The sequence below is a fragment of the Trachurus trachurus genome (genome assembly GCF_905171665.1).
Source record: "Trachurus trachurus genome assembly, chromosome: 3".
In the NCBI taxonomy this organism is placed as follows: Eukaryota; Metazoa; Chordata; class Actinopteri; order Carangiformes; family Carangidae; genus Trachurus; species Trachurus trachurus.
In genome coordinates, this window is record NC_139893.1 from 2,804,727 (window position 1) to 2,832,681 (window position 27,955).

Genomic DNA, 27,955 nt, shown 5'->3' on the forward strand with positions numbered 1-27,955 from the left:
CATCCAGCTGCTCATTTTGTTCTGACAAGTCGGAAACACGCAGAAACGAACCGTAGCATTAGCGGTAGCAACAAGCCGCGCTGCGCGGCGCTCAGAGATGACATCATCCAGGTCAGAGGTCAGTAGGTCAACCTACAGACCCCGGATGTTGATAACAGCTAACCCCGGACTCACACGGGAATAGCACTAGCCTATCAGAACTAAATATTGGTGAAATGAAGGAGTTTCTCTGCAGATAATGTGTTATTTAGAGGCTGCATTCTGCTGCCCTGTAGACTCCATTATACGGATATACGCGGCTCTCGGCTGGAGCTCATTTCATCACAACCACTTGTAATGACACCAAAGTTATCTGGGGGAGTAAATGATCGTATTTTATGCTAGAAATAAGGTCCAGATTGTAAAAAAAACGGCAATTCCCCTTTAAGTGGAACACATGGCCCTGTTGGCTGCGACTGGACTGAGGTCTCACACACACACACACACACACACACACACACAGACACACACATGTTGTGTAACGGAGACATAAAAGCAGGAAGAGCAGGGAGGAAAGAGAGCAACACATCCAACTGGAGAGTGTTTCCATCACCTTGGTCGTGTGTGATTTATCCAGCTCCTTACGATGATGAACCGCCTCCGGCTGCAGAGCTGCAATAATAATCATGGTGTCGAGTCGGCTTCTCTTTTTACTCACCGACATGAAGGGATCCTGATAAAGTGTAGATGAAAGCAGTCCATCCTGTCAGACACAGGGAGATTTCATAATGTGCAGTAAAGATTTCAATTAGTAAAAAGTGATGTTTTTTACATGTCTGTTCTGATTATTGATCGTCAGCTCTAGGTTCTATATTAATACTGTGAAAGTATCAAAGCCTCAGTCCACAGAGAAATGCACACAGCCTGTATTCAGAAACTGAGCCTTAAAACCAGCCGTCAGGACTTCCTGTCACTTTGTGATGTCACAACAAAGCCCAGCCCCCCTCACCACCACCTGGACCCAAACATCCAACAACAACTTGCAGGATTTGGTTCCTCTTTGGAGTGTTTTATTCTGAAATCTGCTCTGTTTTTATTGGCTCACTTTAGAAAACAGTCAGCCAATCAGAAGAGAGGCTCATAAACTGGTCTCTTCTGATTGGCCGACACCGACCTGTTGTTACTAGAGCTGCAGAGAGAAGCTGAGAGAGAGAGGAGATGGAAAACTACACTGAGATGGTTTTTAGATCTTAAAGCCACAAACACATTGTGTGGATCAACACCTCAACTTCACATAAAACACAGAAAACGTGTTAAACCTGAGACTGTTTTCTCTTCTCATTAACATTAACGAATCGTCAGGTTTTAATCAGTGAACTATTGTTTATCCACCCGAGAAACATTTCCATGGCTACAGTTGTGTTTGGTGTCGACCATCTCCTGTGAGTGTGTGTGTCTGTGACGTGGTGAACACTGGGTCTGGGATAGTACTGGAATAATAATAATGATAATAATAATAATAATAACTAGAAAAAGAAAGCATTTCCAGCAGGAAATGCGTGTGAATGCTGAAAGCAGCTGAACGCTATTTTCTGAAGCAATGCTGAATGAGCTGAAGAAATTGTTGAAACAATGCTGAGTTAGCTGAAGAAAGAAAGAAAGAAAGAAAGAAAGAAAGAAAGAAAGAAAGAAAGAAAGAAGACAGAGAAAGGGGGTAAAAAAAAAGAAAGAAGAGAGAAAAAAAGACAGAGAGAGGGGATGATAGAAAGAGGCAGATAGACATAGGGTGAGGGAAAGAAAGAAAGAAGTAAAAAGACAGAGAGAGGGTAGCAAGAAATAAAGAAAGAGAGAGAGAGAAAGAAAGAAAGAAAGAAAGAAAGAAAGAAAGAAAGAAAGAAAGAAAGAAAGAAAGAAAAAAGAGATAGAGAGGGAGGAGTAGAAAGAAAGAGACAGAGAGAGGGGATGGATAGATAGAAAGAGGTAGATAGAGAAAGAAAGAAAGAAAGAAAGAAAGAAAGAAAGAAAGAAAGAAAGAAAGAAAGAAAGAAAGAAAGAAAGAAAGAAAGAAGTAAAAAGACAGAGAAAGGAGAAAAGAAAGAAAGACAGAGAGAGGGATAGATAGATAGATACAGTATATAGATAGACGGACGGATGGACGGACAGACGGACGGACAGACAGACAGACAGACAGACATAGATAGATAGATAGATCCGTTCTGAGGTGTTTGAGACTAAAATAGTTTGTTACGAAGGACGAGTTTCCTCCGTCATAATGAAGATGAAGAGAGATGTAGCCTATTATTCTTGTTTTCATGTTCAGTATCACACACGGTTCTGATTTCTGAAGGAAAACGCTTTGAACAGTTTGTTGTGAACGGCAGCGAGGACGAGGACGAGGACGAGGACACGTGTCTCTCTTCACGGATGGTTAAAGTAATCCTGAGCATCACAACAGACTCTGCTGCTTCTTATTGTGGAGATGAGTCACGGTTTTCACTGTGGTCTTTGTCCTACCTGGGGGGACCGGCTGAGTGTGGACAGCCCCCGGCTGCAGCCTGAAGTCCAGGTACAGGGTCGGCGTCCTCGTGAAGACCTTGGACTGAAAAGAGAACAACCGTCAGAAAACATTTACTACTACTAAACAACACCGATCTATCTTTATCAGGTTGGATTTATTGTTCTATATGTAATAGTATTTCTCTCCTTGAGGAAACAACACATTTTTCTTCTGAAATAGTTCATTGTACAAAACAGTGTTTATGTTCTTATATATTTTTGATTCAACAAGGGAACTGCAGGGGGGGGGGGGGGGGGGGGGGGGGGTGCAAAGGTTTTGGTTGCTTAGACAATTTTTCAAAATATGTTTTCCACATTTATGTTTAATTTGAATAGTTTAAACATGATTATTGATGCTGCTAACTGGGCTGAACAGGGGAGACAATTATTGACGCACACACCAAACTCCATTCTTGCTTCCGAGGCTCAGCTCAACACCTTTTATTTCTATATCACAATAATACAGAAGCTCTAATTACTTACAGCCGTCAGACGTGCAAAGATATATAACGGCAGAGAAAGTGATCCAGTGTAGCGGTCAGCGGAAAAACTGTCACTCTTGTGACGACCCCGCCCCCTAGGTTGTGGGCTGGTCTTTGGCGGGCTGCTGGTTGGTCTGCTTTGTGTCCAGGTTCAGCGGAGATGGGACTGCCATCAGGGGGAATATGCTACACCTGGGCCCGGTGGAGCGTATTTGACCCGACCCGACGCTGGAATCACTCTCACTCCTCTCCACGCCGTTCCAGAGGACGCCACGGCGCGGCTGGCTCTTTCGTTTCCTTTTTTGTTCCGCACCCACACGCACACATGCATCCACACACGCCTACACCACTGATCGCTGATACTGACCTTCTTCCTTATCATTGTTTATGTTAAAATAAATCACTTGCGTTGGAACCTCGTCTCCTCTCCCATCCTTTGTTACCGTCTCAGAGCCGGACCGTAACATGTGGGGGCTCGTCCATTTTCGTTGACCCAGGAGCGCAGGTGAGGCCTGTGGGCAGATTTTCGTGGGTTTTGTGAATGAAGTCCGTAGCGGTTGTAGTGTGACGTCAGCACACAGCTGTTTACAGTGTTTGTTGAGTGAACGCTCAGCTGATCGCGGGAGTAGTGTTGACGAGGGGAAGTGGTTATGTCTGGGAAGCCGCTGCTGGTTGCAACAAGGTAATTGTGGGCCTGTTGGTCAGTTTTTCTTTTTTCTTTGTGGCAGTGGACCTGACGGCCAGCCGCGGCCATCGTAAGTTGCCGTTGTTTCTGTCCCTGTTAGGCTGAAGTGCGGACTCCCTTTGGTGTTCGCAGTGGGGGGTTGTAGTGTGGTGTGAAAGTGGCTGGAGCAGTTGGCTCGGGAGCACGGCCGAGGCTGCAGGTAAGGTCGCCAATTACTGGTTGCTCTGCCGGGTCTCTGGTAAAAAGTGCATAAATACCCACCGCAACTAACGCCTGAAGACTAGGGGGGAGTTAGCTAGTTTGGTTAGGCAGTTAGAGGGACGGTGCTACGGTGACGCTTGGGCTGCGTGGGCTGTGTTGGGCTCCGCGTGCTGCGAGTTTTGTTTTGTTTTTTGGCCAATTAAGCAGCGGGCGCAGTGAAAGTGAGTGTTGATGAGAAATGGCGAGTGCGGAAGTGTTTTTGAGGGAGCCTTCAGAGGAGTTGTTGGAGGACTTGTCACGTGAACAATTGATCCGTGTTGCGGAACATTTTGACTTGGATGTTGGTGATAAGAGAATGAGGGGAAATATGAAGAACATTCTCAAAGCTAATTTGTTTGACGAGGGGTGTTTCAAAGCACCGGCTGCTGGTCCTGTGGGGAGCAGTGTTGTGTCTGACCGTGATGATGTGACTTTGACGTTTGAGCAGAGGAAAGAGTTGCTGTGTCTGCAGATGGAGAAACTGAAGCGTGAGACTGAACTGAAGAGGCTGGAGCTAGACGAGCGGAGGCTGACGTTGCATGCTAGAGATGGCCGTGGCCTCGTTGGTGGTTCCAGTTCGTCATTTGATGTTGGTGGTAGTCTGCGCCTGGTCCCTCAGTTCAGTGAACGAGACCCTGACATTTTTTTCTCTTTATTCGAGCGTGTAGCTGAGAACAGGGGCTGGTCTGACTGCGAATGTACTATTTTGCTGCAGTGTGTGTTAATAGGTAAGGCACAGGAAGCCTATTCAGCGCTGTCAGTGGCGGAAAGTAGGGTCTACCTTACTGTTAAAGCTGCAGTGTTGAAGATTTATGAATTGGTTCCTGAAGCTTACCGCCAGAAATTTAGATCCTGGGAGAAGTCGGGCAAGCAAAGCCATGTTGAATTTGCCAGGGATCTGGTCACGTTTTTTGGTCGGTGGTGCGTGGCTTCAGAGGTGGACACTTTTGGCGCTTTATGTGATATGATGGTGTTGGAAAAATTTAAGGATTCTGTTCCCGGCCATATTGCAGTGTACATCAGCGAGCACAAAGTGAAGACGGCCGCCGAGGCCGCTGTATTGGCTGACGAGTACGTGTTGACGCACAGGGGCGACTTCAGAGCTCCTGAGGCTGGTGTGTATCGAGGCCCCAGCCAGTGGGAAGAGAAACGGCCTCCACGCCATGGTAAGTCTGAGTACACTACAAGGGGACAGTTTCGTTCTGATATTTCAAAAGTTTGTAACTTTTGTAAAGGAAGGGGACATTGGAAATCTGAATGCCCAGAAGCTAGTACTCGCTGGGGAAATGGCGGGGGCCAGTCAAGTTCAGGTGTTTGTGCTGTGTCTGTGGTTCCTGTCTCTGTGTCTTCTTCTCAGCAGCTCAAGTGTGGGAGAGGACCTGACTTTTCAGCATTCATGTCCGAAGGCCGTGTGTCGCTGGTGGGAGGTACCAGTGTGCCGGTAAAAATCTTGAGAGATACAGCTGCACATGACTCATACATTTTGAGCTCTGTGTTGCCTTTTTCTAGGGACTCTGACACTGGGGACTTTGTACCGATGCAGGGTATGGGATTAAAGATTGAGCCTGTTCCATTGCATTCTCTCTGTATTGACTGTGGTTTGGTGCAGGGAGAGGTGGCCATGGGAGTCCGCCCTGAGCTGCCCATCAGAGGAGTGGATGTCATCCTGGGAAATGGTCTCGCTGGCAGCCGAGTGTGGGCCGACAGTCCACCACCCTCAATTGTGTCATCTTCGTCTATTATTGTACCTGGTAACTTGGATGAGAATGCTCAGTGTTTTCCTGAAGTGTTCACAGCTTGTGCTGTGACAAGGGCCATGAGCCGTGCACAGCAGGAGCCTGAGCAAGGAGAAGAGGTGAATGAGATTGATGTTGTAAATGTCCCTGATTTGTTGTCTGTTTCTCGCAGTGTCCTGGAAGCAGAGCAGAAAGCTGATTCTTCTTTAAGTCAGATGTTTGACGCTGTTCTCTCCAAGGAGGTTGAGAGGAGCGCTGCTGGTGGCTATCTGCTGCAGGAGGGTCTCCTGGTGAGGAAATGGTCACCACATGGTGTAAGCTTTGTTGGAAAGCCAGTTTTTCAGGTTGTGGTTCCTGAGAAATTTCGTGTCGAGGTCCTTAAAGCTGCACATGGTCAGTTGGGACACCTTGGTGTTCGGAAGACGTACAATTACATCTTGCAATATTGTTTTTGGCCTCGTTTAAAAAAAGATGTGTCACACTATATTAAAAATTGTCCCATCTGTCAGAGCAGGGGGAAACCCTATCAGGGAATAAATCCTGCTCCACTTTATCCCATTCCAGCGGTTTCACAGCCGTTTGAGCGTGTGGGGATCGATTGTGTCGGCTTTTTACCGCGCTCTAAGTCTGGTAGAAAGCCGAAACGCTTGTATGACCGGAAAGCGGGACGGCGCGTTTTTCATCCTGGGGACCAGGTTCTGGCATCGCTGCCGGTGGTTCATTCACCTTCCCAGGCTAGGTTTTGTGGTCCATTTACTGTGTTGCGTCAGGTGTCTGACCAAAATTATATTCTGTCAACCCCAAACCGCAGGAAGGCGACGCAGCTCTGCCACGTTAATTTGTTGAAGCCATATTATTGCCGTGAGTCCAAATCTGTGTCGGCTGTAGCAGCAGCAGGGAGTCCGTTCTCGGGGGGGGAGGACGATGGGGTTACCACACCCGAGGATGGGCTGCTGCGTGACCGACTTTCGAACAGTGAGACGTTGAAAAATCTGCCGTCGTTGCTGGCACATTTGACTGAGGAACAGAGTGCTCAGTTGTCTGTGTTGATTCTAAATAAAGTAAACACTTTCTTAAAACCTGATGCCCTGTCGAGAGTTTATAGCTCCTGTCTACCTTGTTTGTCCCGTTGTGTGTAACCCTCTAGTCTCTTCTGTCACTCTTAAACGCTTCTCCAGGCGCCGGAGTTGCTGGGGGACAGGATTGGGCTCGTTGGCGTGCCAGGGATTAGCGGTAGGACGGTCAGTGTGAGCTTTGTACATGTATTTGTGGGTTATGGGTATATAAGTATTGGGTATAAGTAATGTGTAGGCCTACTATGTAATGTATTATGTCACTGTTAGCTCTGTTCATTTGAAGTGTTTTGGGGGGCTAGCAGTTGCGGCGTTCCTTGTGGGAACCCCTCTCTTATGGGGGGGGGTGTGACGACCCCGCCCCCTAGGTTGTGGGCTGGTCTTTGGCGGGCTGCTGGTTGGTCTGCTTTGTGTCCAGGTTCAGCGGAGCTGGGACTGCCATCAGGGGGAATATGCTACACCTGGGCCCGGTGGAGCGTATTTGACCCGACCCGACGCTGGAATCACTCTCACTCCTCTCCACGCCGTTCCAGAGGACGCCACGGCGCGGCTGGCTCTTTCGTTTCCTTTTTTGTTCCGCACCCACACGCACACATGCATCCACACACGCCTACACCACTGATTGCTGATACTGACCTTCTTCCTTATCATTGTTTATGTTAAAATAAATCACTTGCGTTGGAACCTCGTCTCCTCTCCCATCCTTTGTTACCATCTCAGAGCCGGACCGTAACACTCTACAGGCGCCATGTTCAAACGCCAGCAGAGGAGAACAGGTGAGTGCAATCACACACACACACACACACACACACACACACACACACACACACACACACACACACACACACACAAACACCAAGCCCATGAGTACAAAGTAACTTCCACATGGCTCTTAAAGGTTTCCATGCAGCTGACAGACATTGGCATCAGTTAACCTGTTTTTAAATCTTCTCTTAAAACACATTTTTTCTCTCGGGCTTTCAGACCTGTGTGAGATAAAACCTGTTTTGTGTGAATATGTAGGGAATTTGTATTTATCTCTGTCTTTGCTCAAATTGCACTTTTTTCAAAATGTATCATAGTAGGCTATTTTATTGCTATTTATTTTATGTGAAGCACCTTGGTCAACCTGTAGGTTGTTTCTGAAGTGCTTTATGAATAAATGTGACCTTGACCTTGACAAGATGTGTTGATAAATGGCAGAAGCACAGCCGCCTTACTCACATGCAGTGATGGGAATAACGGCGTTAAAATAAACGGCGTTACTAACGGCGTTATCTTTTTCAGTAACGAGTAATCTAACTAATTACTATTTCCATCGTTACAACGCCGTTACCGTTACCGACAATTAAATGAGGCGTGTTACAAACTACTCAGTGAAGCCGTTGTCCTCCGACTTGGCTCATCTCAGCCACAGAAGCTGCTAAACTGTTGTTGTTTTTTCCTCCTCTCCTTTGGTGAGGGGAGGGGGGAGGAGGGAGGGACGAGACAACCGCATAAGTGATGATGATTGGTTGAGGCAGAGTAAGGTTTCATGCTAAGCCAATCAGAGGCAGTGTTCAGTTTGTACACAAACCACACACGCACGCAGTTTAGCCTCACACACACAGACTAGCAGAGGGAAGCTGCCGAGATCGGAGGGAAAGTGGAAACAGACACTACTTTAATCTCCCTGAGGTAAAAGACAAGAACATGTGAGGTGTAGCTACATTATGTCCCGGAGCGAAGTGTTTGTCCTGAGCTTCTGCTCACCTGACTCTGTGCAGCTTCTTCATTAAATCCAAACAGTCCGACACAGCGACGCACTGCTCCTCTTTGACTCTAAAGTCTCTGTAGCTCATCAGCTGGAACTCTTCCAGAGCAGCTACAGCAGCGTTGTGACCTCAACCATGGTTGGTGAGAGCAGAAATGTTGTTGTTGTAGTGAAAATGGGCGGGCTCGTGAAGACGCGAATTTACACAAAGTCAAAACGAGCGATAAATCGCATTTCTCGCGTATCTCGCGTTTGGTCGCGCGTATAAACTCGAGCGAAAAAAAAGCGTTCCTCGTGTTTGGTGGGAAGCCACCAAACACGATGAAAAGGACGAAGACGCGAAGGTCCCGTCGCCATAAAAGAATCGGGTGTATTGCGTCGCAAAAAAAAAAAAAGTCGCGTCTACCGCGTCTCGCGCCTAATCGCGTCTTTGCGTCACGGCCTTTTACACCGCGGACGTAACGAATAAACGGTGACGGTGTGAACGAACAACATAGAACAAGACCAGACGTGGCGTTGTTTCCTCTTTTCACCGACAGCTCCACTCTCCCTTACTTACACTAACTACTGTTATTGTTGAGGCCAGAGGATTGTGGGATTTGTAGTTTTTGACCAATCGTGTGCTCTTTCTTTTTGTGATTTTTCCGGTTCACTCATGTTTGTTTTTTTTTAGGGGCAAATGCGAGTGAAATGCTCGCCCATGGTGGGCAAAAGAAAATGTAAGACCTGTCTAAAATTATTTAAGACTTGAACACAATAATTCAACAAATTTAAGACATTTTAAGACCTAAAATTTAGATTTTCACATTTTAGACTTTTTAAGACCCCGCGCGCATACCCTGTTATTTCATATAAAAGTTTAAGTGCATACATATTTTATGATGCTGTGTATTATATATTTAAGACCATCTTAGAATTTTCTAATAAATGTAATACTTTTTAAGGCCTTAATTTTAGATACATGAATTTAAGACTTTTTAAGGATCCGCAGATACCCTGTTGTGCGCTCGCAGCAGGACAGATAATCAGATGGATAATCGGTAAAGTTAATAATTTCACTTAATGTGGCCATGAATAAATTAATTTCGATGTTTCGCCTGTTATTAAACGCAAATCTTGAATAGGTCTCCGCTGTTTTCAGATTTAAAAAGGTCTTTGTTGTCTTTGTACAGAGACAATATGAGATTTGCTTGTAGCCACAGCACTTAAAAAACCCACTGTAACCTATTTTCATAGGCACACCAGCCTCGCTTTCAATAAAACACACACTCGCATTCCATAATTACGATCAGTGAAATATATGAAAACAATAAAATACAATTTAAAAATTAGAGAAAAAAAATCCAAATTCTTCGACATATTTAAACTTAAAAAAAAGAAAGAAAAAGTAACGCAATAGTTACTTTCCCTGGTAACTAGTTACTATTATAGTGAAGTAGTGGAGTTACTAACTCAGTTACTTTTTGGGAGAAGTAATTAGTAACTATAACTAATTACTTTTTAAAAGTAACGTTCCCAACACTGCTCACATGTTTAAAATAAAAACATGAATATATGAACCTTTGTATTATTTGAATTGCTCAGTATTGAATCCACAATAACGAAGTACATTTATACACAATACTATAGGCCCAGGTTAATATAAAGCAGAGTTTTATATAATATATATTGTATATAAGACCTCTGGTCAATGAATCGTCGTCTGTTTTATTTTATTCTTACTTTTGCTTGTTGTTTACTTCTCAGCTGCTGTAACAAGTGAATTTCCCGTAAATGGGATTAATAAAAAAAAAAAGACGCACGCACGCACACACACACACACACACACACACACACACACACACACACACACACACACACACAAAGCCACAAACTTTAAACGTTTTTGCATCAAACAGGAAATTATTCACACGGATTCGGACAAAGTGGCACGAGTAGTAACCGTCGTCATGGTGATTTTCAAACAGTATCTAGACAATAGTCAAACCTTCATCACCACCATCATCATCATCACCATCATCAGACACGATGCCAGAATCTCTGGTAGTTCCTGCAGTTTGTGTGTTTCTTCCACGGCTCAAACTGTTTTGCGTATTATTATTATTGTGGGTGTTTATTTGTGCGAGACGTTCACCAGGTGTGCGAGGTATTTAACAACATGGCGGCGCATGAGCTCACTGCACATCTGCACTTCATGGAGAGAGTGACCTTAAAGAAACTCTGAGAGCTGAAGAGGAAGCAGCACGGAGGAGAAAGTGAGTAAAGAGGCAGAGGAAATGAAAGCACCTGCTTTTTCTCTGAGGTCTGTGTGTGGTTTCAGTTTGTGTATGAAATGACAGAGGGATGTATCAGCACAGAACGATGCGGTTCAGGGAAAACTACTTGGAAAATGTAATAAATTAGTCATTCGGTTTGATTCAGAGTAAACACTGGTCGGTTTGTTCCTCTGAAACTCGAGGAGAAACAGAAACAGTGTGGTTTAACAGCTAAGAGCGTGTGTGTGCGTGTGTAAAGCAGACACTGACTCAGTAAGGGAACAAGTGTGAGACACAGAGAAGCAATGAGCAGCTGAACAGACGTTTCCTTCAGGAGCAGGTGGAGACCAACCACGGAGCTAAAAGAGTTAAGGTTGGATTTGAAGAGGAAACTCAAGAAACTCACAACTACGACGAGTATTAGGGCCACATTGAAAAATAAAAAAATCGCAAACTTCGAGAATAAAGTCGTAAGTAATGTTATGACTTTTTTCTCGTAGGAAATGTACGACTTTATTCTCGTAAATTTACGACTTTATTCTCTTAAATGTACAACTTTATTCTCGTAAATTTACAACTTTATTCTCGTAATGTTATGACTTTTATTCTCGTAGGAAATGTACGACTTTATTCTCATAAATTTACAACTTTATTCTCGTAATGTTATGACTTTTTTTCTCGTAGGAAATGTACGACTTTATTCTCATAAATGTACAACTTTATTCTCGTAATGTTATTATGACTTTTTTCTCGTAGGAAATGTACAACTTTGTTCTCGTAAATGTATGACTTGATTCTCGTAAATGTACGACTTTATTCTCATAAATTTATGATTTTATTCTTGTAATGTTATGACTTTTTTTCTCATAGGAAATGTACAACTTTATTCTCGTAAATTTACAACTTTATTCTCGTAAATTTACAACTTTATTCTCGTAATGTTATGACGTTTTTTCTCGTAGGAAATGTACAACTTTATTCTCATAATGTTATGACTTTTTTCTCGTAGGAAATGTACAACTTTGTTCTCGTAAATGTATGACTTGATTCTCGTAAATGTACGACTTTATTCTCATAAATTTATGACTTTATTCTTGTAATGTTATGACTTTTTTTCTCATAGGAAATGTACGACTTTATTCTCGTAAATTCACGACTTTATTCTCGCAGTCTGTGTTTTTTTTTTTTCTTTTTCAATGTGGCCCTAATACTCCATCGTAATTTTGGCTTCATTTGTTAACTGTAATATATCTGCTTCTTTCTGTTACACTGAAACCATGAATAGCTCTAATGGTTTAACTGAAATTAAAGGGTAGGCACTCATAAAATGGATAGCTTCAGCCTACACCTTTTCAATCTATGTAATTATTTATGAACTATGTTTGAACTAAGGAACGTGTTATTGAAGGTCGATTTGATCGTGACTGTAAATAATGTGTGTACGGCAGCTGTGAAGGGCCACACCTTCACTGGATTGAGACACAGTTTGCATGTCAGGACAAGAAAGAAGTCCAGAGGGAAAGTCTCAGTGGACCGATGGCGTGTGAAGGCTGTGGCGAGGCCCCGGACCGCGGCACGGACAGGAAACCACTTCTGAAGCTCAGAGTTTTCCCAGTAGCTCAGTGAAACGGGCCGAGCCGGTCCGGTCCGGTCGCACACTGAGCATGAAGGCTTTCACACAAAAGTTCTTTATTACAGAATGATGATCAATAATAAACACACACACACACACACAGTAACTTGTACCACTGGTGTGTGTGTGTGTGTGTGTGTGTGTGTGTGTGTGTGTGTGTGTGTGTGTGTGGTTTTTAAAGGACAATTCCGGGCAAATTCATTTCAAATTCGGATTGAAGTTCCGCTGTTTAGGCTGTTTACATCCCTCAAAGCCACAATGTTTTTCCACAGACAGCGTCAGATGGCGACTCAAACATGCACCCAGAAGTTTGATATTCCTGTGTTTATGACACAAACGGGAGCTTTCCCACTGCACCTGAACACACCGAGCATCAACTTGGGTCTCGACTCCGCCAGACTTTGAATTAGATCTAGTTTTACAAACATGTCGGCTTGTTGAAGTAAATAAACTTCTGGGTGCATGTTTGAGTCTCCATCTGACGCTGACTGTGGCTTTGAGGGATGGAAACAGCCTAAGCAGCAGAACTTCAATCTGCTCCCATTCATTGCTGCCGTGGCGACGCGGGGACAGACACAACTACCGCAAAACAGGAGACATTAAATTGAAAATCTTCAGATTCCTTCTTTTAAACCTAAAATGTTACGAAAATACAGCCCCGAGTTGAATTTGCCCGGAATCATCCTTTAAACCACTGCTCATAGAGACTGTGAATGTTTCTGCTCAGTGACTTTAATCCGTTTCCTCTGGTTCTATAATCACATTCACATTGTGACCCAGTCAGTTTCACTTCATCCCTGTCCAACGACTCCACACTGAAGTTCACAGCGTCTCCGCACAACAACAACAATAACAACAACAACATGTGGAGAGACGAGGATCTGGGTCAAACTTAAAGAAGTGGCTACTAAGTAAACAAAGCTGCAATCATCATGACCACCGATAATGAGTAAATTAGCCCTACATTATGTCACTTCCTTCACTTCCTTTCATGTAACTATGTTACAGTATTAAAGGGATATGCCAACATTGTTTTTTTTCGTGTCTTGCCTGAGTCCATGACCAGCAGATAGACACCATCCTTTCGACTGTGCGTGCAGTAACAAGGTAACAAGGGAGATACGAGCAGAGCTGGCACACCGCTAATTAGCTTAGCTCAAACACTGGAAGTGTATGGGTAGTGTTAGCCTGCCTCCACCTAAAGTCACTAATTAGCTTAGCTCAAACACTGGAAGTGTATGGGTAGTGTTAGCCTGCCTCCACCTAAAGTCATCAAAGAAACTCTTCAGCAACTCTAAACGGAAACCGGCGGGCCGATCTTGGTCTCAGAGCTGACAAAACTCTCCGGTAAGGCATCTTGAGCGGTCAAATGCTGGTAACAGGATGAGATCGGTCAGAACGGAGGGTTCAAGCAAAGACGGTTTATTTTGGTTCAAGCTAGCTACATCGAGGGTAGGTTAGCTTCCTATTTCAAAGTAAAAGCACAAATTCTATCGTCATGGTTTTCTGTATGTAAAGGGCAACGGGTGTTTTATTTTGTGAAAGTAACCGGAAGTGCGTTGGTCACAACGGCTAGCTTGAGTAGCGCCGAATTCGTCCCAACAAAATTGTAAACAGCTGGTATTTAGACAAATTAACGACACACTGTTGATCTAAACGGCTACTTTCTCGCCTAAAAATGTTTGAAATGTTGATAAAGTGATATATTTACAGAGTTTAGAGCTAAAATGAAATCAGCTTCTGACTGCTGATTTCGGCTCAGGTAGGAGGCAGGCTAACACTACCCATACACTTCCAGTGTTTGAGCTAAGCTAATTAGCGGTGCGCCAGCTCTGCCCGTATCTCCCTTGTTACTGCACGCACAGTCGAAAGGATGGTGTCTATCTGCTGGTCATGGACTCAGGAGGGAGGCAAGACACGAAAAAAAATGTTGCCGTATCCCTTTAATCATCAACCAGTTTTTGTCTTACCTATGTATTATGATTGTATTACTTTCTTTGTTTTTTCTTTCTAAAAAAAAAAAAGGTACCTGCCCCATGTTTTTAAATACTGTACTTATACTTGTGTTTTCTTTAACCTGCTTGTTTCTATTTCAGTCTAGGGGGACTGTCAATGGAAATTAGCCTTTTTAGCTAGAATGAGTACATTTACATTTTATCAATGTACATTGTCCCTCTTTATCAAATAAAAGGAATTGATTGAAACTCACCTTAAACCTGAATCTGATCCTGAACAGAATAATATAAAACTGTCACTGTGATGTGACCTGTAGTAACCCTGCACAATACACACACACACACACACACACACACACACACACACACACACACACACACACACACACACACACACACATAACAATTTACCTCTCAACGTCATTTTAGGCCAAAGTTTGTCACCACTCCTCACTTCCTGAAATAATCTCCACACGCAATTATATAAATACACACCCACACCCACCCACCCCCACACACACACACACTGGGACAATCTGCTGATCTGCTGTTTCCTAATTTCAGACGTCTTTACACTTACACTGGTCAAATGCTGTGGTTACAGTTTTTCTCGATTGCTAAGACACATTTCTTGAAAGCTGCTCTCCTTTTCTCTAAACTGTGAACAAAAACCCCAATTTTCAAGCTACATTCACAAAACCTCAGACTCTTCTTGCAAAACCAAACTTTCACCTCAAAACAGTTCTGTTCTCAAAACTGAACTCTGTTGTCAAATCGTGCCCCGAGTCAATCAAAATTAAAAACACTACTGAGCAGCCACTAAACACTACATAGAAAAATAGAAAACACAATGCTCAGCACATGAAGCTGTAGAAATAAATGTTTATTGTTCACTGTAGGCTAAATGCATGTTGCAAAACAAAACACCTGTGCATTTAGCACTTATCTCTTTCCCTTTCTTTCACCTTCCTCCTTCCCTCCCCACGTCCATTTCGTCCCCTTTTCCTTCCTTCTTTTTTCTTCCCAGTTCATCCCTCTCTCCCTCATCGTCTCTTCCTTCACTCTGTTGTCTCTCATTTTCTCCTCTTCCTCTCCTCCTCTTCTCCCTCCATAAATGCATGTTGCAAAACAAAAAACCTGTGCATTTAGCACTTGTATAAAGTACTGTAAAAAGATAAAAATGAAAAAAAACACAGAAATCCTGTGCATTTTACACGTAGTACTTGTACAGTACAAAAACAAACAGAAATCTTGTGCATTTAGCAGTAAGCCTACGTAAAAAATAAAGTACAAAAATATACAAATGAGAAGTGCATACTGTAACTCAGCCACAGCATAATTTCTCTGTTCTGTACTGGGTCAGGCCACAGGACTTCATCCTCAACTGGCTCATATGTTCCCTCACATCATTAGCCACAAGTGTGATCAATTTTGAGTTGTTGTGTTCAACCGGTGAAACTTGTGCTTTAGTTGTGTTTGACTTTTGCCACTTCTGCTCAGCATTATGCAACACAGGTGCATCACAATGAAAATGTGTTGGTAAGTTGTGTCTAAACAGGTGAAAAGTGCTGATGGTTTTGCCAAAAGAGAGTGACTGATTCAATCAGTGGGTTCAGACAACTGAGAATTTGGTTCAGACAACAGGGTTTAGTGTTTTAGCAATTGAGAAAAACTGTAACAGAGACACACAGAGACAAACACACACACTCACCTTTGCACCGAGAGCTTCTCCAGAGATGACGGCGGCGGTGACCCCTCCCCGGCTCGGTCTGGGGACCTGGGCGCTGCTCAGCTCCTGATAGGCCGGCTCCACCATCTTCAGCCTCCGGGGCAGGTTGACCCACAGCTGCAGCCCCACCACCGGCTCCTCGGACACGGGCATCTCAGCGTGGACGACCCCCCGGCCCGCCGTCATCCACTAGGACGACAAGAACCAGTGTTGGGAACGTTAAAATGTGAAAATAGGTTACAGTGGGTTTTTTAAGTGCTGTGGCTGCCTACAAGCAAATCTCATATTGTCTCTGTACAAAGACAACAAAGACCTTTTTAAATGTGAAAACAGTGGAGACCTATTCAAGATTTGTGTTTGGGCAACAATAACAGGCGAAACATCGAAATGAATTTATTCATGGCCACATTAAGTGAAATTATTAACTTTACCGATTATCCATCTGATTATCTGTCCTGCTGCGAGCGCACAACTTCTCAGGGTATCCGCGGATCCTTAAAAAGTCTTAAATTCATGTATCTAAAATCAAGGCCTTAAAAAGTATTAAATTTATTAAAAAATTCTAAGATGGTCTTAAATATATAATATATAATACACAGCATCATAAAATATGTATGCACTTAAACTTTTATATGAAATAACAGGGTATCCGCGGAGTCTTAAAAAGTCTAAAATTTGAAAATCTAAATTTTAGGCCTTAAAATTTTTTGAATTATTGTGTTCAAGTCTTAAATAATTTTAGGCAGGTCTTAAATTTTCTTATGCCCACCATGGGCGAGCATTTCACTCGCAGTTGCCCCTAAAAAAAATACATGTGTGAACCAGGAAAATCACAAAAAAGAAAGAGCACAACCTGCGATTGGTCAAAAACTACAAATCCCACAATTCTCTGGCCTCAACAATAACAGTAGTTGGTGTAAGTAAGGGAGAGTGGAGCTGTCGGTGAAAAGAGGAAACAACGCCACGTCTGGTCCTGTTCTATGTTGTTCGTTCACACCGTAACTGTTTATTCGTTACGTCCGCGGTGTAAAAGGCCGTGACGCAAAGACGCGATTAGGCGCGAGACGCGGTATACGTGACTTTTTTTTTTGCAACGCAATACACGCGATTTTTTTTTGGCGACGGGACCTTCGCGTCTTCGTCTTCGTCTATTTGCTTCCCACCAAACACGAGGAACGCTTTTTTCTCGCTCGAGTTTTGACGCGCGACCAAACACGAGATACGCGATTTGGCGCTCGTTTTGACTTCACGTCGCCGCCCATTTTCACTACAACAACAACATTTCTGCTCTCATCAACCATGGTTGAGGTCACAACGCTGCGCTGTAGCTGCTCTGGAAGTCCGAGACACGTCTGAGGCCAAACGCCGCCATCGTTTCTGGTGTCAAAGAGGAGCAGTGCGTCGCTGTGTCGGACTGTTTGGATTTAATGAAGAAGCTGCACAGAGTCAGGTGAGCAGAATCTGCTGTCTAACAGAGCCACCACCGACCCCTAGAATAAGCACGGTGATCAGCACAGCAGGACGATATACTACCGGAGTTTGATATGAAAAAAAACAAAACAAACAACCGCCAGGCGCACGTCGCGGTGGAACCGAGAACAGCTGAGTTTTCCGCTCCTCCAGCTGAACAGCTGGTCTGTGGTGAAGACGTACAGAGACCTGCCACAGTGTCACGGTGCATTAATATAAACTCTGTCCTCAGACTGTCCTGACTGTCCCTGAACACCACACAGAGACAACATGGAGCTGTGTGACAGGTTGAGTTTTATTTATCATGATAATTAATACATTTAGTAACAAGCCTGTAAGTTCAACACATCAGTATGCTACTGTGATTTAACTAGCCTAGTTAAATAAAAAGATGTAGTTTAATACCATAATATATAGGGGTGACCAAAGGCCAATGTATTTACTTCATGTGTCAAATATTGTGTTGGTCATAATACAGAACAGGTTGTGGCTCGTGTCTGTTGGTTAAAGAAGTTGAAATATTTCAATATGCTCATTAAAATGCTCCCGACACAATTGTGCTTTATTGAATATATTTTCAACTACAAACAAGCCTAACACGCAACTTATATACTGCAATCAATTTTTAATTTTGTGACTCCGCATTTCTTTTGCACGTTTTTTATTTGTCATGATAGGTCTTAAATTTCATCCATAATGGTCTTAAAAAGTCTTAAATTTGAGCTGGTGAAACCTGCAGAGACCCTGCTTCTTTCAGTGGTGATAAAAGTGAAATATATAGACTATAGTCTAATATACCTACATAATGTACACCTCACATGTGTGTTCTTGCCTTTTACCTCAAGGAGATTAAAGTAGTGTTTGTACTTCCACTTTGAAAACGCCATCTTCCCTCTGCTAGTTTGTGTGTGTGTGTGAGGCTAAACTGCGTGCGTGTGTGGTTTGTGTACAAACTGAACACTGCCTCTGATTGGCTTAGCATGAAACCTTACTCTGCCTCAACCAATCATCATCACTTATGCGGTTGTCTCGTCCCTCCCTCCTCCCCCCTCCTCCCCTCACCAAAGGAGAGAAGGAAAAAAAATCAGTTTAGCAGCTTCTGTGGCTGAGATGAGCCAAGTCGGAGGACAACGGCTTCACTGAGTATTGTAATAACGCGCCTCATTAAATTGTCGGTAACGGTAACAGCGTTGTAACGGTGGAAATAGTAATTAGTTAGATTACTCGTTACTGAAAAAATAACGCCGTTAGTAACGCTGTTTATTTTAACGCCGTTATTCCCATCACTGACAAGGACACAGTCTGAGAATCAATCAATCAATCAATCAATCAATCAATCAATCAATCAATCAATCAATCAATCAATCAATCAATCAATCAATCAATCAATCAGACTTAATGGTAACACTTTACAATAAGGGTCCCTTAATTAATGTTAGTTAGTACATTATTAAGCATTAAAGGGATAGTTCTACATTTTGGCAAATTGGGTCCATTGCCATAATCCCTATAGTCGTAGCAGTAGGTTCGTTACCTTTTAATTGTCGGTGCAAGATATTTTTAGAACGGCGGAGCAGAGCCGTGAGCTGATCAGAGCTACGCTACGGAGGCTCATGGGATTTGGGAAATTCATGCAAAATTCATGCAAAACTGCATAACCGCTGATGCACGTTGCGTTCAGGGACAGTTTTTCATCAACAGTCTCTGAATTTCCCTCTAAAACAACTCTGTCTGGTAACGTTGTGTTATTATCTCATAGCGTGGTGAATGTGCAGCTCACAACTTGTCCACCAGAGCGTTGTGGAGTTGTTGGATTGTGTATTTGATGAGTTTGATGAGGGAAACCAAGAAATCCCATTAGCCTCCGTAGCGTAGCTCTGAGCAGCTCACGGCTCTGCTCCGCCGTTCTAAAAATAGCTTGCACCGACAATCAAAGGTAACGAACCTTATTAACTAACTTTGAGTTGTAAACATTAATTAACTGCTTACTATTAGGCTACATTCATTAATGTGTTTCCTAATCCTAAGTAATACATAATAATGATTGTTAATATATCTGTAAACAGTTAATTAATGCTTAATAATGTACTAACTAACGTTAATTAAGGAACCCTTATTGTAAAGTGTTACCGACTTTATTCATAAAGCACTCTTCATAGAAATAAAATGCAGCACAAAGTAGCCTTCTTTACACCATAAAAGCAAACAAAACAAAGCAGAAGTAAAAACCAAAGCCACACACACACACACACATTAGTTTGTGAAAGGAGGCAACTGAAGCGGATAAAACCAAACAAATAAAAGGAACTAACAGGTTAGCAGCATTAGTGCAAGGACATGAATAAAAATAACTAAAATTATACAATAAATAGTCTGAGAAGACTAAAGATTAACAATTAAAATAGATAAATAAAAGGATACAATAGGAAAACCTGTAAGTAGAAGGCTATAAAGGTAAGGTATGGTAAAAAGGTAAAAGGTTTATCTTTAGTTCACTTTTAAAAGGACAAATAACTCGAGGGAAGGTGATGAAATCTTCCTCTGGGGACATTGTTCTGTAACTCTGGTAATTCCCCTGATTTTCTGCGTAGCCAGTGAATTTTAAACGTCACGAAAGCCACAAAAAGATTTGACCCAAACACTCTCTTGTGACTTTTCTTCTGGTTTTTTCCTGGTTAAAAGTGAAACGTCAGTGGTTTGATGGTTTGTGTGTGTTTAAAGGGATAGTTCAACATTTTGGCAAATTGGCCCATTGCCATAGTCAGAGCAGTATAGGTTTGTTACCTTTAATTGTTGGTGCAAGCTATTTTTAATTTCCAACAACTCCACAACGCTCTGGTGGACAAGTTGTGGCCTGCACATTCACCACGCTATGAGATAATAACACAACGTTACCAGACAGAGTTGTTTTAGAGGGAAATACAGAGACTGCTTGATGAAAAACTGTCCCTGAAGGCAACGTAAATCAGTGGTTTTGCATTAATTTCCCTCTAAAACAACTCTGTCTGGTAACGTTGTGTTATTATCTCATAGCGTGGTGAATGTGCAGCTCACAACTTGTCCACCAGAGCGTTGTGGAGTTGTTGGATTGTGTATTTGATGAGTTTGATGAGGGAAACCAAGAAATCCCATAATGAGCCTCCGTAGCGTAGCTCTGAGCAGCTCACGGCTCTGCTCCGCCGTTCTAAAAATAGCACCGACAATTAAAGGTAACGAACCTACTGCTATGACTATAGGGATTATGGCAATGGGCCAATCTGCCAAAATGTTGAACTATCCCTTTAACATTCACAGCACTGACAGACTGTTGCTCACTCTTTATGCAAACTGGAGCGTGAAGGAGAAAAACATATAAGGAATGAACAATATTAGGATATAACTGTGGTTGGTGTTCCAGCACCTGTCACAGACTTTATCCTCTTTGGATTTAAAAAACAGAGAAAAAAAAATAGATAAATTCCTGGCACAGAAATATCTCAGTGAAAAACACCATTAAGAGAAATAAATGGAAACAACAGGGATGAAACATCACATCACATGAAGTTAATCACGTTATCTGGTGAATAACGTCGAGCAGCAGCAAGACAACAGAGATTTATAATAATAAAATCCTATGACAGTTTTCTGAATATAGTTATGTGATAAATTCTAAATAAAGTATTTGGCATAAAAAGCTGTTAGAAGAGTGGAGTTGATAAAAAAGAAAGCATAATAAACCTGATAGCACATGGAGCTGCTTTCAGGTAGTGATTGGATGAAAAAGTGGATGAAAGGAAGTTGAGTTTTAACGGCTTCTGCTTCAGGGGCCAAACTGGAAATTTCCAGTCTGGAGCTTTTTTGCTTTTAATGCAGCTGCTGGGCCACTGATAATTCATCTGTGACTGTTCGTCATTCCTCTGGGTTTTCTCTTTTATAGCTGCGTGCTGCTGGGTCTTTACTGTGAGCAGGACCCACTGCAGGAGAAAACATGCACACGACGACGGAGCGTAATTACAGAGAGAGAGAGAGAACGTCTAATATGATGAACTTCTAAACTTTGTGGTTCATTATTTAAGTTTGTTATTTCAGCTGCAACTCAGGTTAAAATGGTTTCTTTCATTTATGTTTCTGGAAAAGACTGAGTGTGATTTTAAAATAAAGATTTTCACTACTTTTATTCATTTTTATTCAGATCATCTAAGCTCTGAAACTGTAACTCATTACCATCGGTGTGTTCTATAGTGTCACGTTCTTACGTCTTGGGCCAACTGTTGGTGTTTGAATCTATTCCAGTAATATTGTATTCCCTGAAATACCTCAGTTTGACTTCATTTGTTAAAGGGATAGTTCAACATTTTGGCAAATTGGCCCATTGCAATAATCCCTATAGTCATAGAAGTAGGTTCGTGAGCCACGAGCTGCTCAGAGCTACGCTACGGAGGCTCATGGGATTTCTTGGTTTCCCTCATCAAACTCATCAAATACACAATCCAACAACTCCACAACGCTCTGGTGGACAAGTTGTGAGCTGCACATTCACCACGCTATGAGATAATAACACAACGTTACCAGACAGAGTTGTTTTAGAGGGAAATTCATGCAAAACCACTGATGTGCGTTGCCTTCAGGGACAGTTTTTCATCAAGCAGTCTCTGTATTTCCCTCTAAAACAACTCTGTGTGGTAACGTTGTGTTATTATCTCATAGCGTGGTGAATGTGCAGGTCACAACTTGTCCACCAGAGCATTGTGGAGTTGTTGGATTGTGTATTTGATTAGTTTGATGAGGGAAACCAAGAAATCCCATAATGAGCCTCCGTAGCGTAGCTCTGAGCAGCTCACGGCTCTGCTCCGCCGTTCTAAAAATAGCTTGCACCGGCAATTAAAGGTAACGAACCTACTGCTGTGACTATAGGGACTATGGCAATGGGCCAATTTGCCAAAATGTTGAACTATCCCTTTAAATGAAAATAAAACATTTGATCACAAATAAAGATTTTCATTCCTTCGTTCATCCGCTGACACAGTTTTTCCCCGTTGGCGCGGCGTCTCCTCCACTTCCTTTAATGAAGCCGACTTTAATCTGACACAGAGTTCGAGCATCTGCAGCAGCTCCCATGTGACGTCCAGGGCCACAGAGTGTGTGTGTGTGTGTGTGTGTGTGTGTGTGTGTGTGTGTGTGTGTGTGTGTGTGTGTGTGTGTGTGTGTGTGTGTGTGTGTGTGTGTGTGGTGCTGCTACAGACTGAAGCTGAGTCAGCAGCCTGTGTGTGTGTGTAGATGTGACTTTACTGCATTAAAAAAACACAGGAAACAACCCACAGGGCATGATATCCAATTAGTGTGAGTGCACAACATTGCGATGCATACTGTACTGTATGCAGTCAGTTTGTACAGCGAGAGGTTTCGAGTCTGAACGTTTCCGATTCACAGAAAACAACGATTCAGTCTGTCAGAGAAGTTTTAATAATGAATTAATAAATGTGACAGTCGTACTTTTATTTCTGTTGGACAGAGTCAGACTGTAAAAACACAACAGTGGTGTCAATAGCAACAATCAGACAATAATCAATAATCACCAGTGTCCTACCTGCAGGTCTCCAGGTTTCAGTCGTCCTGTGTGTCCACAGAAGTCTTCATGTGACGTGACGCCTTCTAAGACATATGTTACCTGTTTGTGGAAACACACACACACACACACACACACACAGAGTGTATGCATCATTAAAGGGTAATTACCGTTTTTTTTACAATCTGGACCTTATTTCTAGCATAAAATCCGATCATTTCCTCCCCCAGATAACTTTGGTGTCATTACAAGTGGTTGTGATGAAATGAGCTCCAGCCGAGAGCCGCGTATATCCGTATAATGGAGTCTACAGGGCAGCAGAATGCAGCCTCTAAATAACACATTATCTGCAGAGAAACTCCTTCATTTCACCAATATTTAGCTCTGATAGGCTAGTGCTATTCCCCTCTGAGTCCGGGGTTAGCTGTTATCAACATCCGGGGTCTGTAGGTTGGTTGACCTACTGACCTCTGACCTGGATGATGTCATCTCTGAGCGCCGCCCGGCTCATTCTGATAATAATCATTCTGCTTCGGCATTCGGGTCCATTTTTATCTCAACTAGCCGGAGCTTTAGTGAGTCCAGGTTGAGGAGAGGAAGCCTGTGGAAGCTGAACTTCATCCAGCTGCTCATTTTGTTCTGACAAGTCAGAAACACGCAGAAACGAACCGTAGCATTAGCGGTAGCAACAAGCCGCGCCGTGCAGCGCTCAGAGATGACATCATCCAGGTCAGAGGTCAGTAGGTCAACCTACAGACCCCGGATGTTGATAACAGCTAACCCCGGACTCAGAGGGGAATAGCACTAGCCTATCAGAACTAAATATTGGTGAAATGAAGGAGTTTCTCTGCAGATAATGTGTTATTTAGAGGGGGGTCATTCCTATGTTCCCACAGCCCTATGTTCCCACATTTCTAACTTTTGTTGTCACTGAAAATTAGGCCCTATGTTCCCACAGCCCTTTGGTCCCAACATTGGTTGGGTTTAGGCAATGAAGAAAAGAGTTGGTTAAGTTTAGTAAAAAGACCCGGTAGAGGCTAGACAGGCCAGATAGATAGAGTCCAGATAGGTAGAGAGAGTCCAGTGGGAACATAGGGCCTAATTTTGAGGAAAACCTTAGAACTGTGGGAACATAGGGCCGTGGGAACATAGGCACGCTCCCATTTAGAGGCTGCATTCTGCTGCCCTGTAGACTCCATTATACGGATATACGCGCCTCTCGGCTGGAGCTCATTTCATCACAACCACTTGTAATGACACCAAAGTTATCTGGGGGAGGAAATTATCGGATTTTATGCTAGAAATAAGGTCCAGGTTGTAAAAAAAAAACGGCAATTTCCCCTTTAACAGCTGCAGCAACAGTCGTAGGCTACACATGACTTCATCATGAGTTGTATCTCTAAACGTCTGTAGAAAACAGATGTGTTTTACATTTCAACTGATCTGTTCTTATTATGTTGACACCTCTGATATAAAGTCCCGGCGGTGATGTGTGTTGCAGCGAGGTGAACACCCGGTCTCTGCCCCAGCGGTCGGAGCGGAGCGGACAGGACGGGGGTCAGAGGTGAACATCTGTCTCGGGGAGGGAAGCTGTTCTCCCGCAGCGAGCCGCCCTGTGATCTGTCTCCACAGCTGCATCATGTGAGCGTGAGCAAACACACCTGCTGCAAGGCATGCTGGGAGCACGGCCCGGGCCTGTCAAACCCCACACTGGGACGTTTAGGCTGCATCGACCAGAATCAAGACGCACGGAGAGCAGCAGCTTCAGGACAACGTCTGACAGGTGAGCTCCGTCCATCAGAGGTCATGGGGTCACGGGGTCACGGCCGAGACCAGAAACTCTGAGGCTACTGCAAAAACTCAAAATCTTACCAAGAATATTTGTCTTATTTCTTGTCAAAATGTCAAATTTCTAGTGAAAACTAACCTCTTTTCACTTAAAATAAGAATCATCACCTAAAAATTAACTTGTTTTTAGATCATTTTCACTTTTTCAATTGAAATAAGTAGAAAAATCTGCCGGTGAAAGCATGTTTTTTGTGTGCATATAATAAGAAAGAAAAACTTGATCCACTATCAGATTTTTCTACTGTCTTATTTCAAGTGAAAATCTGCTTGAAAGAAGTAAAAAGTGTCTAAAAACAAGCTACTTTTTAATGTGTTGAGTCTTATTTTAAGTGGAAAGAGATTTGTTTTGACTAGAAATAAGACAATTATCCTTGGTAAGATTTTGAGTTTTTGCAGTGCAGGGTCACGGCCGAGACCAGAAACTCTGAGGCTACTGCAAAAACTCAAAATCTTACCAAGAATATTTGTCTTATTTCTAGCAAAGACGGTTTATAAACCAAGACCTTCCATGAGGAGTCAGCTTCGATGTCACTAGGCTTCTGCTCGGCCACGCCCCTTTAGGGAGACCAGAGGCAGCATAGAGTGTATTGACTCCAATGGGACAATTTAACACCGATTATGGTCTGTCCTTTCTCCCCACAGTCACTGAAGTAAATTTTTAACTCATTTTTCACAAGCCACATCTCTTCTGAACAGTTTGACATGAAAATGGCAACTTTCAGACGGACACATCAGGAGAAAATCCACTTTGTTCCAGACCGGTCTCTGTCTCTACGACACACTCTCGCCAGATTTGGCACAGATCTCCTAGGCCAGTGGTTTTCAAAGTGTGGTCCAGGGACCCCCAGGGGTCCTTGAGAGGGTTCAAGGGGGTCCCCAACTTTTTCTGGAAATTTTACTACTTTTTTGTAGAATTTTTACGTCTTTCTTTATAATTTTTTTTTACTATAATTTTTTCGTTTAGATATTTTAACCCTTTAAATTTTTTTAATTTATTTTTTGGGGGGAGAAATTTACCAGTTTCTTCTTAAATTTTTTTTAAAGCAGAAGTAAGTGATATATTTGTGTTAATATAAGTCTTAAATAGTTCTATCTTCCGACAGCAATCACTTACATAGAGTGTTTGGTCTGAAACACGGGTCTCTCAGTCACTCTGCTCTGCTCTGAGCCGAAGAGAAAACATTTATCGTATCCTACAGTTTTTATCCAATGAGGAGAGAGAACGGCATGCAGGGCTGTGTGTGCAGCCAAGGGACGCCGTGAATGTGGTGACGTAGGGATGAGGACTGTTATGGTGCGTTCAAGGAAACTCGTATTTTTCCGACCGTGAAGTTGTACCAGTTCGATCTGGTACGAGTTCACCGGTCGGAAGTTACGAGTGGCCGTTATAGTGACTTTCACCGGTAAAACAGGTCGGAAAAACACGAGTGGGTTGCCTGGAACGCTACAAAGTCGTAAGTTGTGACTTGAAGCTGTAATTTACGATTTCAAAAGCCTGCCTGGAACGCAGCATTAGCGAAAACGACCGGACCACTTACTTCTGCTTTAAACTTTTTTTTTTTTTTTTAGAAATTGTACCAGTTTCTTCTAGATTTTTTTTTTTTTTTTTTTTTGAAAAATGTTACCACTTTTTTCTAGAATAGTTTTTGAGAATTTCAACTTAATATTATTTTTGTTGTTTAGAAATCTGTGGGGTTTTTTTTTAACTTTTTTTGGAGAATTTTTACCACTGTTTTCCAGACATGTTTAAACATTTTTGGAAAAATTTCATCAGTTTTTTCCAGAAATTTCTGTACAATATTTCCAAAAAATCATGCCATTGGCTCTAATTTGAACGTACATTGACAAAAAAAGTAATGTACTTAAGTCTCAGAACAAATATTTGTGTATTTCTGGTTTGCTTCAAAATTTTGTCCAATGGGGGTCTTTGGTCCAATTTGTATTAATTTAGGGGTCCTTGATGTAAAAAAGTTTGAGAACTGCTGTCCTAGGCAACGTCAAACAAACGGCCGCGATGATTTAAATTATTTTCGTCATCGCAAATATGACTGTTAGTAGTGTAAATATTTAATGTTATCATAAGAAAATATAAATATCTCACTTTCATCTACCTACAAATTGTATAAATCCACACACGATCACAGACGAGGTGGTGACGGTTGGCCACGCCCATTTAGAGAGACAGGAAGTGTATATCATTTCTATATTGAATATCTTTGTTTCTAGTCAAAATGTCATTTCTACAGTGCAAAAACCCCAAATCTAAGACTCATCACCTAAAAATGATCTTGTTTTTAGACAATTTTCGCTTATTTCAAACTAATTTTCACTTGAAATAAGTAGAAAAATCTGCCAGTTACGCAAGTTTTTTGTGCTTGTAATAAGAAAGAAAAACTGGCTCCACTATCAGATTTTTCTACTTATTTCAAGTGCAAATATGCTTGAAAGAAGTAAAAAAAATGTCTAAAAACAAGCTACTTTTAATGTGATGAGTCTTATTTTAAGTAGAATGAGATTTGTTTCGACTAGAAATAAGACAAATATTCTTGGTAAGAGTCTGAGTTTTTGCAGTGTAGTCAAAACAAATCTCATTATACCTAAAATAAGACTCATCACATAAAAAGTAACTTGTTTTTAGACACTTTTTACTTCTTTCAAGCAGATTTTCACTTGAAATAAGTAAAATCTGATAGTGGAGCAAGTTTTTCTTCCTTATTACAAGCACACAAAAAAAAACAGATTTTTCTACTTATTTCAAGTGAAAATTAGTTTGAAACAAGTGAAACTGATCTAAAAACAAGTTGATTTTTTTTTAGGTGATGAATCTTATTTTTAAATGGAAACAGATTCGTTTGACCAGAAATTAGACATTTTGACAAGAAATAAGACAAATATTCTTGGGAAGATTTTGAGTTTTTACAGTATGTGACTGTGGTTTACACTCATGAATCATTCATTAGCAGAAACAAGTTGTCTGAGAGTGGGAGGAAGAGGAAGAAGAAGAGAAATGTATTAT

General features: G+C 42.3%; 1 protein-coding gene across 2 annotated transcripts in view; it reads right to left on the reverse strand.

The window, feature by feature from the left end:
- Positions 1 to 593: 593 nt before the first annotated feature.
- Positions 594 to 27,955, reverse strand: part of LOC311005057 (pirin-like) — a 33,303-nt gene continuing 5,941 nt past the window's right edge. Inside the window, exons 4-7 of one of the 2 annotated variants that reach the window (XM_083997348.1) lie at positions 23,113 to 23,193; positions 16,059 to 16,265; positions 2,494 to 2,578; positions 594 to 742 (exon numbers count right to left, since the gene is read on the reverse strand). In XM_083997348.1, the coding sequence (XP_083853474.1) occupies positions 690 to 742; positions 2,494 to 2,578; positions 16,059 to 16,265; positions 23,113 to 23,193 (426 nt within the window). In that variant the 3' untranslated portion in view covers positions 594 to 689. The remainder of the gene's footprint in view (positions 743 to 2,493; positions 2,579 to 16,058; positions 16,266 to 23,112; positions 23,194 to 27,955) is intronic. The other variant, XM_083997349.1, reaches the window with a different exon arrangement.